We start from the raw sequence: 18,525 nt of genomic DNA, 5'->3' as shown, positions 1-18,525 counted from the left end.
TTTATTAGTATACCCCAAAACAAAATTCTAAAAATTAAAATACTCAGTGAAAATGTCATAGAACTTACTGCTAATAATACTAGTAATAATAAGTGTTACAAATTGGTATTTATAGAGACAAATGGAGATCCATGAAATATAACTGCTCACAAAAATATAATCTGCATATATATATAAAACATACATATACATACATACATATATACACACATATCCACCCACAATACATATATACACACACACCCACAATGGGCCACATGATCAGTCAGCTCTCCCATCACTTTTCTCTCTTCAAGCTACCATGAAATACCTTATTCAGAGTATACCATGACATCTTATGAGCCTTCACTTGGTGTAAACACATAATCTACATGTCAGCCCTATGTTCTTTTATCAGTTTGTGACAAAGTAATACACTACTCAGTTGCTCTACGTCTTTTTCATGATTTCAAACCAAAGCTTCATTTTAAGATTTCAGTTACTTAGAAATTCTATGAAAACACCTTTCACCCGTAATTATCACTGCAAAAGAAAATTTTAATAGCAAAATAATTCAGTATGAATACAAAGGTTGAAGATGATTTTCTTAGTTTTACATTACTACACTTCAGCCTGATGTAGGTTCTAATGCAGCAGATTTGTCTACCATACATGTGGTCTCTTTTGATGATCACTTAAGCAACAATTCAAACACAAAGACGGGCACAGAAATCTGCAATACTATGGTAGTCATTGAGATGATCCAGAATGTGCTTATACTAATTTATTTATAATTTATCACCAAGATGAAAACACAAAGTTAGAAAATTCTCATAGAACTTTAGGACCCTGAAGAATGAATCATTAGATCCATTATCTCTAGGCCCTAGAGATACTACTCTAGAACACCTCGGTCAACCATGATATCAGCTATCACCCATTCTCTAATGACTCCCCAAATCTCTAGCTCCCTCATCTTTCCTAAGCTGCTGACTTGAATATCTATTTTTTTAAATAAGGTATCTGTACTTGGATCTACTGAAATCATTTTAAACTCAACATGCATTCTATGTCTGAGCTTACCTTTCCACCCCAAATCTACACTTCCACCTTCTCATTCTGAGCTGGGCCCTAACTCAGTGAATGTACCTTCTTCTATCCAATCACCCAAGCCACAAACTTGGGAATTATTCTTAGATAGTCTCCCTTTCTCATACTCTTCCTATCCAATCTCTCTCCGTGCTCTCCTTTTCCTCTATTGCAACGACTTCAGTTCAGGCTATCAAAATTTCTCATGTAAACTAACAATTTTCTCACCTGCTTTCTAAGTAGGTTCCTTATCATTTCTATTGTCCCCCAATTCACTTCCACAGCCATATCAAATATAGCTGTGTGTGTATGTGTTTGTGTGTGTGGGCACACATGCACACGCACACAACCAAGGTCAATCAGGGCCCAGAAATGATGAAGACCTGAACAAAGGTGGTGGCTATGGAAATAGAAAGATGAAAGAAAATTGCTAGAAATAACAGGGTGAGGGAATAGATAAGAGCTAAGACCTAATTGAATATGGAAATGAGAGGAGAAGAAGAGCAAAGACTTAAAGAACTATGTAAAGATACAGGAGGTATTAGAAACCTTCTGCTCCAAACTTATGCCCTGAAAGGCAAAGATCATTTTTCCTCAGGTCTCACAAACAGTTTGCACCCTAAGCGACCCGAGGACAGTCATTCCATTTACCATAATAAATTATAACAGTAGAAGCATTCAGGGAAATAATAATTGGATTCATTATAAATGTGTTAAATTTCAGGTTCCAATAAGATAACTATATGGAATTGTCCAGAAGATTTTTTTTTTTAAGTTTAGATTTGAAGTTCAAGAGTGGAGATGTTGATTTGAAAGGAATTAACATGACAATACTGTGAATATACAATGATATAACTCCTTTGGGAAACAAAAATATGAAATCTGAAATGTGAGTCTTGCACCTGTTTATTAAGCTACTGTACTAAAAATTTTAGTATGTGCTCTTAAGAAACTTGGTTTAAGTTGTTCCCTGACTGATACTGCTCCCAGGTACTTTAACAAGTAAACTTTCCTCTTAAAATGAAAGTATGTTTACTATAAGCCTCAAAATTATTCCTACAAGTAATTTTAAATAAAATGTCCGGACCATAATCAAAAATAACCAAGCACACAGGAAACTACACCCCATAACCAAGAGCCAGTAGAAATTACAGAAAACAGGAGCAGACTCAAAAAGATTTCAGATGTTGGAATTTCCAAACATACCCTATAAAACAATGCAGACTATATTTAAAGAAATAAATAGATAAAATAAAACAAAGATATCTACCAAGATAAGGAAATAATAAAAGGCTACATAGACTTAAGAAAACCAAATGGAATTCTTAAAAATAAAAATACAGTTAAAATTAAATATTTAATCAATAGGTTTAATAGATTTCACACAGCTGAAGAGAAAATTAATAATCTAGTAGCTAAGTCAGAATTGGCTATACAGAGTATAGCAAGGAGAAAACAAAAAGACAGCAAACAAAGAAATAAGAGACACTGGTTACAATAAGACTATCTTAGTTGGTGTCCAGGAAGAATAAAGAAAGAAAACAAGGCATAGGTAATGGCCAAGAATATTCTAAAATGGAAGAAAGACACCAATCCATAAAAACTAAAAGGCCCAGTGAATTCTAAGCAAGACAGATAAAAAATAAATCCACACCTAACCAAATCATAGTGAGCTTCAGAAAACCAAAGACAAACATAAATCCTTAAAAGCCTCTACGGGAGCAAAAAAGAATGATTACCTTCAAAGCAGCAACAGTTACAAACTAACAGTTGACTTCTCAACATTAATAATGGAAACCAGAATATGGTGGAATCAAATCTTCAATGTACAAAAAGAAAATTACTGCCGATCTAGAATTAAACATTCAGGAAAAAAGACACTTACATGAATGAAGGCAAATAAAGACATTCCCTGGCAACATGGAGAGGGTTCATCATCAGCAGACTTGTACTAAAGAAATTTATAAAGGACATATTATGGGGGAGAGGAGGGTTGATCTCAGTTGAAAGGTATAGATTGCAAGAAGGAATGGAAAACAAAGAATGTGGTAAATATATAACTAACTGTAAGTAAATATTATATAAAACAATAATAATAATGTCTTATAGTACTAAAAAAAAAACCACAACAAATGCATCTAAATAAGCAGGAAAAGTGAATGGGGTCATTGCTCTGAAGTCCTTTTACTGCCTGGGAGAATGACGAAGTATTTCTTATTGATTAATGTTTAGACTTGAAAAGATAAACAGATGGCAAAATTTCTAGGGTAACCAGTAAAACTAAAAAATAAAAATTTTATATAGAGAATAACTTTCAAACAACTAAAAGAGGTAAAAACAAAATGAGAAAAAAAACAAATCAATACTCTAACCACAAAGCAATTATGCTGGTAACTAACAGCAAAAAGAAAAATATAAGAAAAATTCCCAAATGTTTTGAAATTGTGGTATATTAAACACTGAGACAAATTCCTAAAAAGGAGGAATCTTTTTTCCCACCCTTGAATCTGGGCCAGGCTTGTGACTTGCTCTAGCCAAGAGAATGGGTGGAAGCCTTTCTGCTTTCACCCTGGCTTCTTGGAATGTTGACCTGAGACCACCATGTGAGGAAGTGGTATAGCCTACTGAATGATACAGTCACTTAGATGAAAATCAAGGCATCCCAGCCACCAGCCAGCACCAACTACCAGATATGAACTTTCCAGTGCAGCCAATCCTCTACTGGGTTCCTCATAAGGGAACCCAAACAAAACAAGCAAAGGAACTACCCAGCCATCCAGAGAAATAAGGGGGAAAAATAACTGTTGCGGTGGTTTGTTATACAACAATAGGTAACTGACATAAATAAAGAGATTCCCTTTCATTTGTGAAAAGTCATGGGTCAAAGAAATTTTTAAAATATTTGAAACGAATGATATACATATCATATGATATGTTTACAACATAAGAGTTTACATCTCAAAAAAACTGTGGGATGCAACTAAACAGTGGTTAGAGAACTTTATAACCTTAAACGAATACATTAGAAAAGACTGAAAATTCATCATCTATGTGAACATTAGAAAAAGAACAAAATTAACTGAAGTATAAAGAATAAAAGAATACAGATAAAAGCAAATAAAAATGAAATGAAAGACACTCAACAGAGGTAAAGCAAAACTGAAAGTCAGATTTTTAAAAAAACTGACACATGTTACAAACTCATGGCAAGATTGATAAAAAAAAAAAGGGCACTATAACCAGTTTTAGAAATTAATCTATAAATTAGATGAAATCCTCATCAAAATCCCAACATGCTGATTCTAAAATTTAAATAGAAATAAAACCAATGTAAGGGTTGATAACTGAGGCACATTTCATATTTTTATAAGATTCACTGCATTCATAAAGGTTCCTCCAAAGCATCTATAAGAGAGCATTAACTACTTATTTACAAGTAATGAATCATTAGGTTCATAATGACACTTAAGAAGAATTCATTGGTCACCTCCAGGGAATAACAAGAAACTGATATATAATAAAGAAGCAAATATCCATCCTGCCTTTCCTAACTGAACTGTACCACTGGGGAACCAAATAGATGAAGAAAACTTCCTTTTTACAGAAGCATTCCACCTTATAAACGAAGTAGTAACCGAATTCAAATATCACCATTTTGTAAGCCCTAATAAACTCATTGTTCTAGGTATCAAGTATCAGTGGCTGCTCAAATCACAAAAAGAAACCACCAGACATTATATACCTCGTGACAGAGAGTATACCACATCAACACCTAGGAAGCATTCTTGCCCAAAAAATAAAAACAAAATCTAAACTTGATCAAGCTTTTAGATCCAACTAGCAATTTACAGGAAATACAGAGAATGAAGAAAAATTATACAACTGGCATAATCCAAGTTACAGAATATGTATAGGTGAAAACACCTGGTTGCTTCAACAAATAAACTATAACAAACGGGAAAGAGAAATGGCATGCAGACTCATAGATTAAGAGAGACTTGAACAAAAAATCCCACAAACACATCTGAATTATAGTGCTCAGGAGCGCACCTTTGGGTGATAAAATTATAAAGAAATGCAAAAATGTAATTACTATAGAAGTCAGGATAGTACAGAGAAGGGGCTGTGACTGGGAAGGGGCATGTGGCTTCTGGGTGGATGGCAAAGATATTTCTTGACCTGGGTGGCAGTTACAAAAAAAGTCATTAATTTATATACGTGTTTTATGCACTTTTCTATACTTGCTGTATAATATACAATAAAAATGTTTTTAAAATCTTAAGAGTATTCCACCATGACTATATTTTAAAATTAATATACTACAATAAAATTGTTAATCTAACAATTTACATAACTTTGAATTTAACATAAGGCTTTTTCTTAGCCCCTGAATGATTCTTGACTGTTCTTTTGAATCTGAAACCAAGTTCCCTTACTGAGTTTATGATTACTCTCTCTATCCAATTCTTTATTCCCTTTTCTGTCCCCTCTGACCTCAATCCTGTGCTAACTGAACACTAATCAACCAGAGTCAGATGACGAAAACTGCTATTGTCGATAACATCGTTAATGTACTAAAATTGCTATTATATATATCATCATTAACATACAAACCCAGGTTGTTTCTCCAGGGCAAGATGAGCTAATGGACCCCCAAGCCACGGACCACCTGGTCTGAACCTCATAAACCAGAACATCCCGACTCCCAAAACTATGATTAAGAAATGTCACAAGATGATGATTAGTCCCAGCTTTCGTTTTTCCCCTTCAAAAAAAAAATCCCTAACTCAAAGACCAAGATGGAGTGGATCTGAGGCTTGTCTCTCACTCTCTTACTTGGCGCCATGCAATAAACCCTTACTTTGCTGAAAACACCTGCTGTCAAGAGTTTGGCTTTCTGTCCATGGGCGCATGAGGCCTTGCTTGGTTACAAATCTAAGTATATCTGAAGGATCTGATAAAAATATTTTATTCTGTCTTTTACCCCCCACACGGCTAATTCAAACGTAAGAACTCTTATAATCAGGTACCATTTTTACCTTTCTGATTACTCACCGATAAAATAAAGATAATAAAACAACTATCTCAAAAGACTGTTGTGAGGAATAAATGCAAAATATTTAGAACCTATAATATGGCAAGTGCTCAATAAATAGTTAATAGTAAGGTTATCAGCTTCATGTCTTTGCAGTCCCTTCTTCTCAAATCATAACTCCACTATCGCCATGCCTTTGCTCATGCTATTTTCTCTACCTAGAATGCCTTTTACGCCTTATCTCTTAAGATCAGGCACAAAAGTGAAACCTCCCCAGGTAACAACCAAAACAATCAAACATTCCCAATTCAGTGCTCCCTCCCACAGAATTATTATTAGACCACAGGTCTAGTCATACTGACTTGTACGACTTTTCTATGTATTTGTATTTCCACAAGACAGGGGTTAGAAATAATGTTCATCAATTTGGTATCTCAATGCCTAGCCTAGTGACATACAAGAAGCATTCAATAGAATGTACTGGATAAACATTGTATTTCCTTCCACATTGAAATTTTCTTCAGTGAAGTAAGGGGAAGTAGCTATTTTGTTGAGCCAGTGATAAAATACAGAGAGAAATGTACTCACTCATCAATAGTTAAACTGGAAATTATCTGATACTTACGTTAAAAATGGGATCATTTCATTGATTCTGTCCTACACTTGCCTCCCCCCGTGCCTCCACTGCTTTACTGAACAACACATCTTGGGCATTACTGCAGGGGAAAGCAAATGAACACCACAGTTGAAAACACGTTAAATCTAATTTCCTGATGCAACAAAATTGTATCACAGGTAAACGGAGAATAATATTTTAAATAAAATATACCAGTAGTTTATTTTTTTAACTAGAAATTTGGTGTGAAATGTCCAGACACAGGATTCTCTCTTTTAATAGTCTGTGAGTTTCTTAACAGCAAAAATCTTGCCTAATTTAATTTTTAATCTTCCCAAGTGCCCAATACAAAACTAAAATGAAATGGGTTCTGTCTTCTCTCACTACAGGATCCATCTAGGAAACAGACCTAATCTCATTCACTACTGTGTGTCCTCAGCACCTAGCACTAAATATTGAATGAAGGTACAGACTTGTATCATACCACCCAACTCTCGAGAATAGGACCTTTTTTTCATCTCTATAAACCCAGCATCTGACATGTAGCAGGCACGAGATGTTTTGTGAGTTAGTGCATGACCTTTGGGTCCCTTTCTTTGAGTGGTTCATTGATTCCCACGCCACCCTACTTCCTCCAGTCCTTGTTCTGGAATGAGGAAAAGATCTGATTCTACCTCAACTTAAGTTAACTTAAGTTAACCTCTAAGATATAATGAAGAAAGAATGACAGTAACACTGAATATGGAGTCAGAAGATTGAGTTTGATGTAAATTACCATGAAGCATTTTTATAAGCAAATTAAAAACATGCATAGTAAAAAGGAAATGTAACAATATGCCAATACCATATTAATCAAAGCTAAGATGCGTCGGCTGTAAATTGCATCCTAATTTCAGAGAAGCTGAAATGTAAAAAAGTCCTACTCACTAAAGTACGATAACTTTATAGGACCATACTTTTTCCTTCTGAGGAGACACTATGTGTCTTGTTGCTTACTTCATAGGTTTATGAAAGTGTAAATGTTTTAAATAGCGACATTCAGTGACCTATAGACACAGTATGCTGATTAAATAACCAAATTATGATTTACCTAGAGAAGCTGCCTCATTCCACATAGTACATTTATTTTTAATGCCAACAGATAACTTCTTAAGCAGAGAGTAAATCATACAACCCATGTTTATGTCTATTATTATGGTACCATTATAGTGGTATGTGAGATTGTTACGTCTATTCACAGATATCAAATTAGCTGAATGCTTTGATGAGCTTTATTTTCAATGTTATACTTTATTAATTTAATTGCAATCATTCAGGACTGCTAATTAGCCAAACAACAAATGCATGTTTTTTTTAAAGAAACACCTTTACCACACTCACTGGTTTTATCTAACAAGGCTTCAAACTATCTTAATATGCATAATAGTTCCCAATGGAGAGCACACCATCAGTTATCCAGACCATTTTATCCTAATGCCTATGGAAGGCTATATTCTTAAAAGAGATGCCTAAAACAAAAGTTATTTCCTCATGAAAAGAATGTTATGATAAAAGCCATATTCTTAAGCAAGGGCCTTATGTCTAATTTTTTGTAGAAATGACTACAAATGTCATTTATAAACAACTCTAACATTCTGTAAAAAAATCACTCCAAAAAAAATAACAATAGGGAAATACAGTACCCATTTTGCATAAAATTTAATTTGCCATATATAACTCTAAAGAAAATTATAAAGAGCGCCTATCTTTCTTCTTCATAACTCCAGTTTAGGGAATTCCCTGGGAGTCCAATGGTTAGGACTCCATGCTTCCACTGCAGTGGGCATGGGCTCAATCCCTGGTCAGGGAACTAAGATCCTGCAAGCTGCCTGGTGAGGCCAATAAAATAATAATAATAATAATTCCATGTTATATTTTATTGCAACAGATTAGAAGGTGGTGATATTCATCATCCATGACCGAAAAAGGAAGACCATTCCCCACTGACTCCACAGCAGAAACATCACAGAGGAGGAAGGATTCTGACTGGCCCAATACGGATCAAATGCCTAGCCCTACCGTCAGAGTGCCAAATATCACCAGAAGGAAAGGTGTGAAAAGGTACCAGGTAAGTTAAAGCTGAGAACCAATACAACCCCCAAAAGGTATCATTTAAAAGAAAGGTTATAGTGATATAAATACATTGTTCTATACTTACTCCTGTCCGGTAACTTATTGACAAAATATAGAGAAAGAATACCAATTAAATGTGCAGGATCTATTGTATAGCACAGGGAACTCTATTCAATGTCTGAGGTGACCTAAATGGGAAGGAAATCCAAAAAAGAGGGGATATATGTATATGTATAGCTGATTCGCTTTGCTATACAGTAGAAACTAACACAACATTGTAAAGCAACTATACTCCAATAAAAATTTTTTTTAAAAATGTGCATGATGAAAAAAATTTAGGAGAAAGTGATGTGCCCAAACAAAGATAAGTTGTAAATACCCACACCCAGGTTTTAAAAAAAAAAAATCAAACAGCAAGCTAAGAAGGGGAAAGAAAGGGAAAACAACTGTGCAAGCTAAAATATGAGTGAAGAATACTGACTGTCACAAAAATGAATGTAACCTCACCTACTGTAACAAAAGTTTTGGATTTACAAAGCAGGTAACAGCCCACTCCACTCTGTCAGTCAGACCACACTTAGAATAATGAATTCAGTTTCAGACCTCCCTTTAAGGGGTGGAGAAATAGAGTATCATATTCAGGACGCAACAACTGAAAAAACACAGAGGACTGAAACCATGTCACATAAAAGTAACTTAAATACTTCCCAACTCTGAATGAGTCTATCAATTCTAAAGGTTTCTTTAGGGAGATTTTCGCAGGCATATTCGAGGAAATTTTTATGAAGGCTCAGTAGTTACTGAGAACCTAACAATGGGATGTTTTGCTGTCCTTTGGTAAGCACAGTGAAAGCTAAAGCTATCTTCTATTTACTGAGCTTTGTTCCAGCTACTGAGTTAGGACATTTTCTCATTTAATCCTCACAACTACTGATTAAGTAAATACTATTATCCCTGTTCTACAGATGAGAAAACTGAGGCTTAAAGAGGTTGAGTAAATTGACCAAGATCACAGATCTAGCAGACGGCTGAATAAAAACCTGAACCCATATCTAACACCAAAGACCATGTTTGATACTATGCTGACTGCCTCCATAATAAAGACAGGTTTCTGCATATAAAAATATGTATTCTTGGAAATTAAAATAATCCTGAGACATTATTTTACACCTCTAAAGTAGTTCCCCCTCCAAAAAAATTCAAACATCCCTTAATGATGATTAGAGAATTAAATTAGCACTCATTCATAGTATTCTATGACACAATTATTAAAAAGTAATATGTGGAATTTGTGTAGCTCCAGAATGTTTATGCTTTCCTTTTCCACAAACACTAAAGAAAGTTTATAACCTTCCTTCATTAATCCTAATTCTGGCAATTTATTCCAAGGAATAATTCAGCAGAGACAGAAATGTTCACTCACAAACACATATAGTATTATCTGTAAAAATTAAGAAGCAATCTAGATACCAAATATTTAAGGGTAAAATAAATTATGATATAGTCACACAAAGGAGTATTTATGTATTTCTTTTAAAATATAGTAATGAGGTTCATGTAGAAACACAGGAATGATGTCTATGCTTTAAATGAAAATAGAAAACCATGTATATAACTGTGTAAAAATATATGCATATAAATAATAAAAGGTAATAAAATAAAACAATATGTGTGTTATGGTGATGACATTATGTATGATTTTTTAATAGATCTTTATTGGAGTATAACTGCTTCACAATACTGTGTTAGTGTCTGTTGTACACCAAAGTACATGATTTTTAATTTCTTAAAATTGTCTTTAATGTTTCCACTCTATTGTTAACTGTCAAAAGCAGGTTATAAAATAATGATACTATTTTTATAAATTTCTAAGACTTGCTTTACCCATGCATATAGAAGGGGCCCAGCTCCTACAGAGCTCATAATATACTTCAGGAGACAACATTTACATTTGTAGCAAGAAAAAAATTGTTATTTAAAACAAACAGTAACCACAGCTCTAAGAAAAATGGGAGGGAAAACAGTGAGGATGTATGGGGAAAGAGAATTCCAGGCAGGGGAATAGCAACTGCAAAAGCCCTAAACGGAATGCCTGGCCAATGATGCTAATGTGCCCAAAGCTGAGAAGTTTAATTATAATAATTAAACAGTCAGTACCTAGTTACCCCCCAGCATACCACAGACAGCTGCACAGTTCTGAGAACATGACCTGCATCAGTTGGTTTCTGTACAGAGCTGCTTTTCCTGGCAAATCCTTTAAGGCCTTCTTTACCTATAGCTGCTTAAGCATCTCCTTTTTATTCTGAGGATCCATATGATGAACCCTACAACATCCACTCATGGTTCATCCTAAGGGTCTCATGCAACTCCAGCCCCTCACCTGACACACGCCTGTACTTTGCAGAACGTTCAGTGAGCCTGTGAAACTGAGAAAAGTGAAGCCAGCCCCTTCTAAAGCTTGATTTGAAAGGAGCAGATCTCAAGAAGGAAAGCTGAATTCAGGTATGCAGGAAAGCTGTAGGGAGGTTAGTGGGGAGATAGTACAGGGAGTAGAAGCTAGAGATATGAAAACATCCAAGGGGTACAGAAAAGACGCAGCAACAGGCCACAGGGCTGAGGCTCAGGGGAAAATAGCCAACAAATTTACAACAGTGGGAAAGTACAAGAAACTTGTAAATAAAAGAACTACTCCATTTTAAGATGTTCCCTATGTTGCAATATAATCCCTGCCACTACTCCCAAATTTTCAGTAAAGCTCTACTACAAATACCTGCTTTGTGACTGATGCTTTGGAGGAATCAAGGCAGATACCAAAATGACAGGCTCAAGAGACAACGTACAAGTGGGATCTAAAATAGAGCAGAAGCATAGAAGTAAGGCATGACTAAGAGAAACACAAGCTCCCTGAAACTCTCCAAAAATATTTGGTTATTCCTACCATCTATAGGTTGGGGCTTTGAAAAAGGACGAAGGACCACCCCATAAGCTGGTGGCCATGGCTACACTCTGATGGCTAACAACTAGATCATACCCAGTCAAACAATTAATAGATGAAAAAAGAAAAGTACCTAAATACATGGTTCATAAGATTAAAAAGGGGTTGTTTAAAATTACTTCATGGAAAAGGTGACCTTGACGTAACCCTTAAAGGGTAAGAGTTGAAGAACAGAGGATACAGGAAGAGATATTCCAGGTATGGCTAATATCATGAATAAGGCTCCAAAGCCAGGAATGAGTGTGGCCTGTTCAGAAAACAGTGCAGAAACTGGCCTATTTGGAACAGAGAGTAGTCACTGGCAGGCAATGGAATAAAAGATTAGCCAGGTAAGGTGAGACCAGATAAAGGAAGGTTCTGAAATCCAGGAAGAGAAATCTGAACTTTGACAAGCATTCATGGGAAGAGAAAGAAAACTGCTTTGTTCTGTTTTTGTTCTTTGTTTGGTTTTTTTAAGATCATAAAATAGTTGGGCAATGTAGACTGGTCTCTTCTCTGCCTTCTAAAACTGGCCCACTGATTTCCTACCCTTCCCTACCCCCAGTTCCTGTTATATAATCTCAGGTACACAACTATCACTTCTCTGAAGATAATGCCTTTACTCATGTTTGTACTAGTGCCCCATCTCCAACTGCCTGTCAGACAATTACCCTTAAAAATTCTTCAACTATCCTACATCATTTGTCCACCCTATAAATACTTACTGAATGTCTATCCTATGACATGTGCAAACTAGGAATTTAAAGATGACTCAGTCCATGCCCTCCAGAAACTCACAGTCTGATGCAGGTAGAAGCCAAGAAAATAAACTACCATACAGAGTGGTAACTAGAGTAGGGGAATGCTTACAGCAGCCTGAGAGCAGAGGACAACAGCATCAGTTTGGAGATCAGGAAAAGACAGGAAAGTGCTAACTGAACTGAGTCTTGAAGGTAAATAAACATCAAAGTGTGGGAAGAAGTGGTGGGGATGACAGTGATTACAATAAGACTGCAACAGCTGGGCAGAGCCTGTCCTACTCAGAGAGTGTTAATTCCATATGGCTGGCTGAGTAGAAGCAGCAAAGGACCAGATCATGAACATCATTCACTCATGCTAAGAATTTTGTATTTTAGAATAGCTGAAAGATTTTAATGAAGAAATAACATGATTATATTTGTGTTTGGACTGAAAGAGTACCACCAAGCTTCTTCCTCCCATAAAATGCAACAAAAGTCTGATAAGGGCTGCTACTGACATTCAATTTATCTCCAGTTATTCATTCCTACCCTCTTTCTAGGCTTAGCTCACATCCTTCATAAAACCTTCCCTAACTCTTCCCAAACACATTAATCTCTTCTTTCTCAGAATTTTTAAGGCATGACTGTCTGTACACTGCATTGTCATCATCTTACATTTTTAACTAATTCACACTTAAAGATGTCATATTTTTTTTAAATTAATTAATTAATTAATTAATTTATTTATTTATTTATTTATTTATTTATGGCTGTGTTGGGTCTTCGTTTCTGTGCGAGGGCTTTCTCCAGTTGCGGCAAGCGGGGGCCACTCTTCATCGCGATGCGCGGGCCTCTCACTATCGCGGCCTCTCTTGTTGCGGAGCACAGGCTCCAGACGCGCAGGCTCAGTAGCTGTGGCTCACGGGCCCAGCTGCTCTGCGGCATGTGGGATCTTCCCAGACCAGGGCTCGAACCCGTGTCCCCTGCATTGGCAGGCAGATTCTCAACCACTGCACCACCAGGGAAGCCCCAAAGATGTCATATTTTTTTTAATGTATGTGTAACACACACACGCACACACACACTCTCCATCCCATAGCACCTAGTAATACAACAGTCTGAAACAGATACTTCCTTTGGACTGAAATACATGGTCTCCTTTATCCATGAGTAAAAAGATTCCACTATTCCCCATATAAATAATAAACAAAATAAGATGTACGATTAAGCAAAACTAGGGTGAAAAAGGTTAGTACGGTGCTCACATAGAATGCATAAAGAGAGCTTTCTGGGGAGATGAAAATGTTCTAATTTATGAAAGGGATGTGTTATACTATTGTATCCATTTATTTAAAAAATGTACAAGATGTGTACAGTTCAATATATATAAATTTTACCTAAAGATCTGTAAAACTAAGGGGTGGGGAGCAAGGAGCTATAAGAAACAAGAATGACAGAATGTTAATGGTACTTCTTGTGTGAAGTGTATAGGAGGTCCATTATATTATTCTGCTTACTTTGAATACGTGTGAAATTTTCCATAATAAAAAGTATATTTCACCCAGTCAAATCATATATAACTAAAAAATTACTCAGAATATTAAATTACTCATTCTCCCAATGTCTGGAACAAAATGACACTGTAACTTTTAAAGTGATTTTATTATCTTTATTAACTATCTGGTTCTAAGGAATATCTTCTAAGGAATATCTCCTAAGACAAATCTACTGTCAATAACATAGACAAATAAAGGTCAAGCAGTCACAGGTTCCTTAATTAGGCACTAGATAGCAAAATTAATTAGCCCTGTTACCAAAGCTACCCGAAAAGCCAGTAAAATATAAAGTTAGAATTTTCTGATCTTCAAGCTATGAGGCCAAAGATAGCAACTGAAAGATATCCAAATGATTCTGGAAGTATATTATCTACAAAGATAGATTTGACACCATTCTTAATGGTTTTATAGTAATTCAACCATTTTACCTCAGTAATTTAAACATCAGGCTTATCTGCTCATAATTTGCATTCTCCTCCCACAAACTAATGTGTAAAATAAAGATTTTCCTTACTACTGCCAGTGCAAAAGATTAACAACAATCTTTTGTTCAGTAAATTAACTGTTGCATAATTTAATCCCCCAAAAAGTTTACAAAGTTTCTCAAAAAGAGGTTTGTAAAGAGTTTTATGTAATTGAATAAACACTTAAATTATTTAATAAAACTGATTACATTATACCGTCTTGCTATTATTGCTACTATTCCCCATTAGATTATGTTTAAAATTTCCCTCACTCAATAATCTATGGCCTTATTAATCAGTAACTACTTTAGCTGTGACTGGAAGGGACTTGAAGAGAGCTTCTGGGTTGCTGATAGTATTTTTATCTGGGTGCAGATGAGGGTGATGATTACATGGGTGAGTTCTATTTGTGAAAACTCTTCAAGCTCTACACTTATGTGTATTTTTCTACAAGTATGTAATACTCCAATAAAACAAAGTTTTTAATTAAAAAAATCATAAAAGCAAGCCAGAGCTGTTAGGGCTGTCCTCAAATCCCCCTCTCCCATACTAAAACACCTGTTCTATGCACTAAAACACTTCTCTGCAAAAATGTAATTCAAAGTTATTTTATAGCACTCAGCATTTTCTATTGGCATATTCCCATATAACAAATAACTTCCATTTGCAACTGGGAGATCAGAAAGCAGATCTAACAGAAAATTTTGTTTATATTTTCCAGAATAAATCATTTTAAAAGCAAACTGAAGAGAAGAAAAGTGAATAGGTACTGTACTGTCCTGACAAAGAAGCAAATCATTTTCAACTTTGTTAAGCAGATTTAGGAAGGAAAAGAAAGACCACTGCTTCAGACTAATAAGATAAAGAAGTCAGCGGAAGGTTAGTTAAGAACTTCAAGGGAAGGAAGGCCACTTGTCAGTGTTTTAGTCCAAAATCTACTACTAATAAGATACATTAGGTAAATCAAAACAGAAGGCAACAGTATCTGCCCAAAGAAATGAAGTAAAATGGATGAAAGCACGATGCTAAGATTTAATACGAAATATCCAATAGTAGCAAGAATGCTTGGGAAGTAGCCTTTTCTCATTCATTTGAAGGAAAGTGACTCCCAGCAAATAAAAAATTATGTCTTGTAACGCCACACAGTAACTCGATTCTCTCTCTTCCTTCTCTAATCTTATAATCTCCCAAAGTTAAATTTAAACATTAAAATTCTCGAGGGAGAAGCAGCGGAATATAATCAAAAGGGATCTGGACCCTTACCTAGAACACACATTCACCTTCCACCTGCGAGTCAGGGAAACGAACCTTGCCCTCCAAATACCTCGGAACCGATTCAGCTTTTCCGATGAAATGCTAGGGCGTTCACTGACCAACTCGAAGGGGACACCACTTTAGAAAGCAACTTTGCCAAATGGACCCAGGACAGTTCACACGAACCATCCTCGCGACTTTCAACAGCAACTACTAAGGAATCGTGCCAAACCTCACTCATCCAATGACTTAGACAACAGCCTCCAGTCTGGGGAGTCCAATCCCCATCCTCAAATCACACATACACGTCCACAAAGCAAATCCACGGTCTGTCAGGAGATGAGATGGCAAAACAAGAATACACCCAGAAAGTTGATGCAAAAAGGAGGTGGTGGTGTTGATACAAAAAAAGGGAGGACATCAGGGGCGACGGCCTCGGGGCAGAGGCATGGGTTTGCTAGCGGGCGCAGGAAAAAGATTCGCACACCCGGGGGCAGAGTGAGCAGCCGGACAGGCCGGCGGAGCGCAGGGAGCACGGGGGACGCCCGCGCCGCGGGGACACCGGACATCCTGACATTGGAGCCTGGCAGCGGCCGAAGCCTGCCCCCTCTCCGCTTGACCCCGCGGGGCAAAGGGACTCGTCCGCCGGGCGAAGAAGAAGAGAGCGCGGGGAGCTCACGTTCGGGCCCGGAAAGGCGGCGCGGCCACGGGCCTTCTTACCCGTGCAGGCCGAGGGCGCGGCGCCGCTTGTGGAGCAGGCAAAGCAGCAGGAACGCGATCCCCGCCAGCGAGGAGTTTCGCACGGTCAGGTACTTGCTGAAGGCCGCCATGGCACAGCCTGTGCTAGCGAGACGGGGACAGGCACGGGGACGCGGCGACGACTACCGTAGTGCAGGAAGCGCGGGGGAGACTGGGAGGAGTGGAGCGCGCGGGGGGCGGGCGGTGCCGGCAGCGCAGGACCGCCCCCTGGCGCGCGCCGCCGCACCGGCCGCGCGCCGGAGCCCACCACGGACTTTGGCTCGTGGGGAGCGCGCGCGGACGTCACGGAGGCCGGAAAGGTCCTGGGACGCGCTCTGCGCACGCGTGGACTCTCGCAGGGTCTCCGGGAACGCAGGCTCAGAGATGGCCTTGGGCCTCCCTCTGCTGCTCCTGGCTACTGCTGGGTCACCGTGTCGCCCCTGCCTCACCCCTACCCCCCACCTCCGCGCGCACACACGCGCAGGCTTTCACAACAACTGGAAAAGCGGGCCTGGCCTGCGCCGGGGGCTTGGTGGGACCTGCCACTCCACCTCCAGGATGAGCCGTTACCACCCTCTTAAAGGAGCCAGGAAGAAGGGGAACGGCCCCGTCACAGAGTATTTACACAAAACTGAGGGCACAGTAATCCTTTAGATGAAAACAGCTGTCGGGAACTCTCCGAGGTGTACGGAAATGTGGAAAGAATGACTACAAATCAAAAACCTTTTGCCAAGCCGGTGTTTTCTAAACCATAGATTATAATCTCAAGGGGATTGTGATATCGGTTTGATAGATGGAAACCACCACTTTTTTTTTTAATGAAATCTAGAAGAATAGAACACAATAGAACAATCGCAGTGCATTACATGTAAAGGAGTTGTTTTGAGAAAGTCTTATACCAGTCTTTTGTATCTATGTGTCCCGAGGAGTGATACAAAATGTATTTCTTAATGTGGATCTGATCAAACAAAAAGTTTGAGAAACACTGTTCTTTGCAGAGGGACATTCAGACATAACAAGAGTGCATTGTATTAATGCTGGCCTTACTCTCAGAATCAGAAGGGCATTACAGATTACAGCATTCTTCTGTCAGGCCCTATGATACAGAATTGCTTATCCTTAGCATTTAGACTCGGGTATGTACAGTGACTAGCGAGTCCCTGTCTTTAGTTGAGGAAACGAGAAAAAAGTATGTCAGAAAATAAGTACATAAAACCTTGCATAATACACATATTAAAGTAGCCCACAAAACAGTGGTTTCCTAGGTGTTTTCTCAATATAAATTGGTAGTTGCCTAGTAAAGATTACAAGAGTCACTCAGGAAGACAAGAGGGAAAGTTACTAATTCACTAATAAATTGCATACTACTGTGAAAGCGTTAGGGACCTTGGGAGAAAGTGACTGTGCCATCTTGGAGTTTGTAGCACTGAAGGAAGGGCATGCAAGATTAGTCCAAAACATGTCTAAATAAATAGATTATATTTCAAAGAAAAGATATATTTAGGAAGTAGACTATAGTTCAGAGGAGAGATAAGAATGACTCATTGGGCAAGATATTCTAAAAGATACCCTTGTTCAAGGAGCATGAGTGAGTCTTAAAAAATGAAATTAGTTAATAATGAGCTCAAATAATTTTAGTTGTTCATAAAGCCCATCATATAAAGACCACCAGGGACAAACCTGTAACCCAACAAAGTTAGGTTTATTAACTTGCTGTGGCAAAGGAAAGCACACAGCAGAGGAAACAGAGGAATTGTGGGTATGTCTCCAAAAAAGGGAAGAAATGGGTATCATTATGGTATCAGGGGAAGGGAAGAGTTTAGGTAGACTCTAAATGAAACAGTACTTAATAGGCTCAGAGCAAATCAGATCTGTATGTAAAGGGGTTAATATCAGACCTGGGTTGAGAAGCAGACTAGTGGTTCTATTTTCTTGAAAGATAAATTTAAGATTAATGTAGAGTATTGT

At 37.6% G+C, this 18,525-nt stretch overlaps 1 protein-coding gene across 2 annotated transcripts in view; it reads right to left on the bottom strand.

Annotated features, from left to right (window-relative positions):
* The window catches only part of ABCD3 (ATP binding cassette subfamily D member 3), an 82,409-nt gene extending 65,624 nt beyond the window's left edge, over positions 1-16,785 (bottom strand). Inside the window, exon 1 of one of the 2 annotated variants that reach the window (XM_036856740.1) lies at positions 16,540-16,785. In XM_036856740.1, coding sequence (XP_036712635.1) covers positions 16,540-16,649 — 110 coding nt within the window. In that variant the 5' untranslated portion in view covers positions 16,650-16,785. The remainder of the gene's footprint in view (positions 1-16,539) is intronic. The other variant, XM_036856731.1, reaches the window with a different exon arrangement.
* Positions 16,786-18,525: the final 1,740 nt, after the last annotated feature.

The sequence above is a fragment of the Balaenoptera musculus genome, chromosome 1 (assembly GCF_009873245.2).
Source record: "Balaenoptera musculus isolate JJ_BM4_2016_0621 chromosome 1, mBalMus1.pri.v3, whole genome shotgun sequence".
NCBI lineage: Eukaryota > Metazoa > Chordata > Mammalia > Artiodactyla > Balaenopteridae > Balaenoptera > Balaenoptera musculus.
The sequence above is the reverse complement of the archived record's forward strand: the minus strand, read 5'-3'. Positions and strand labels throughout refer to the sequence as shown.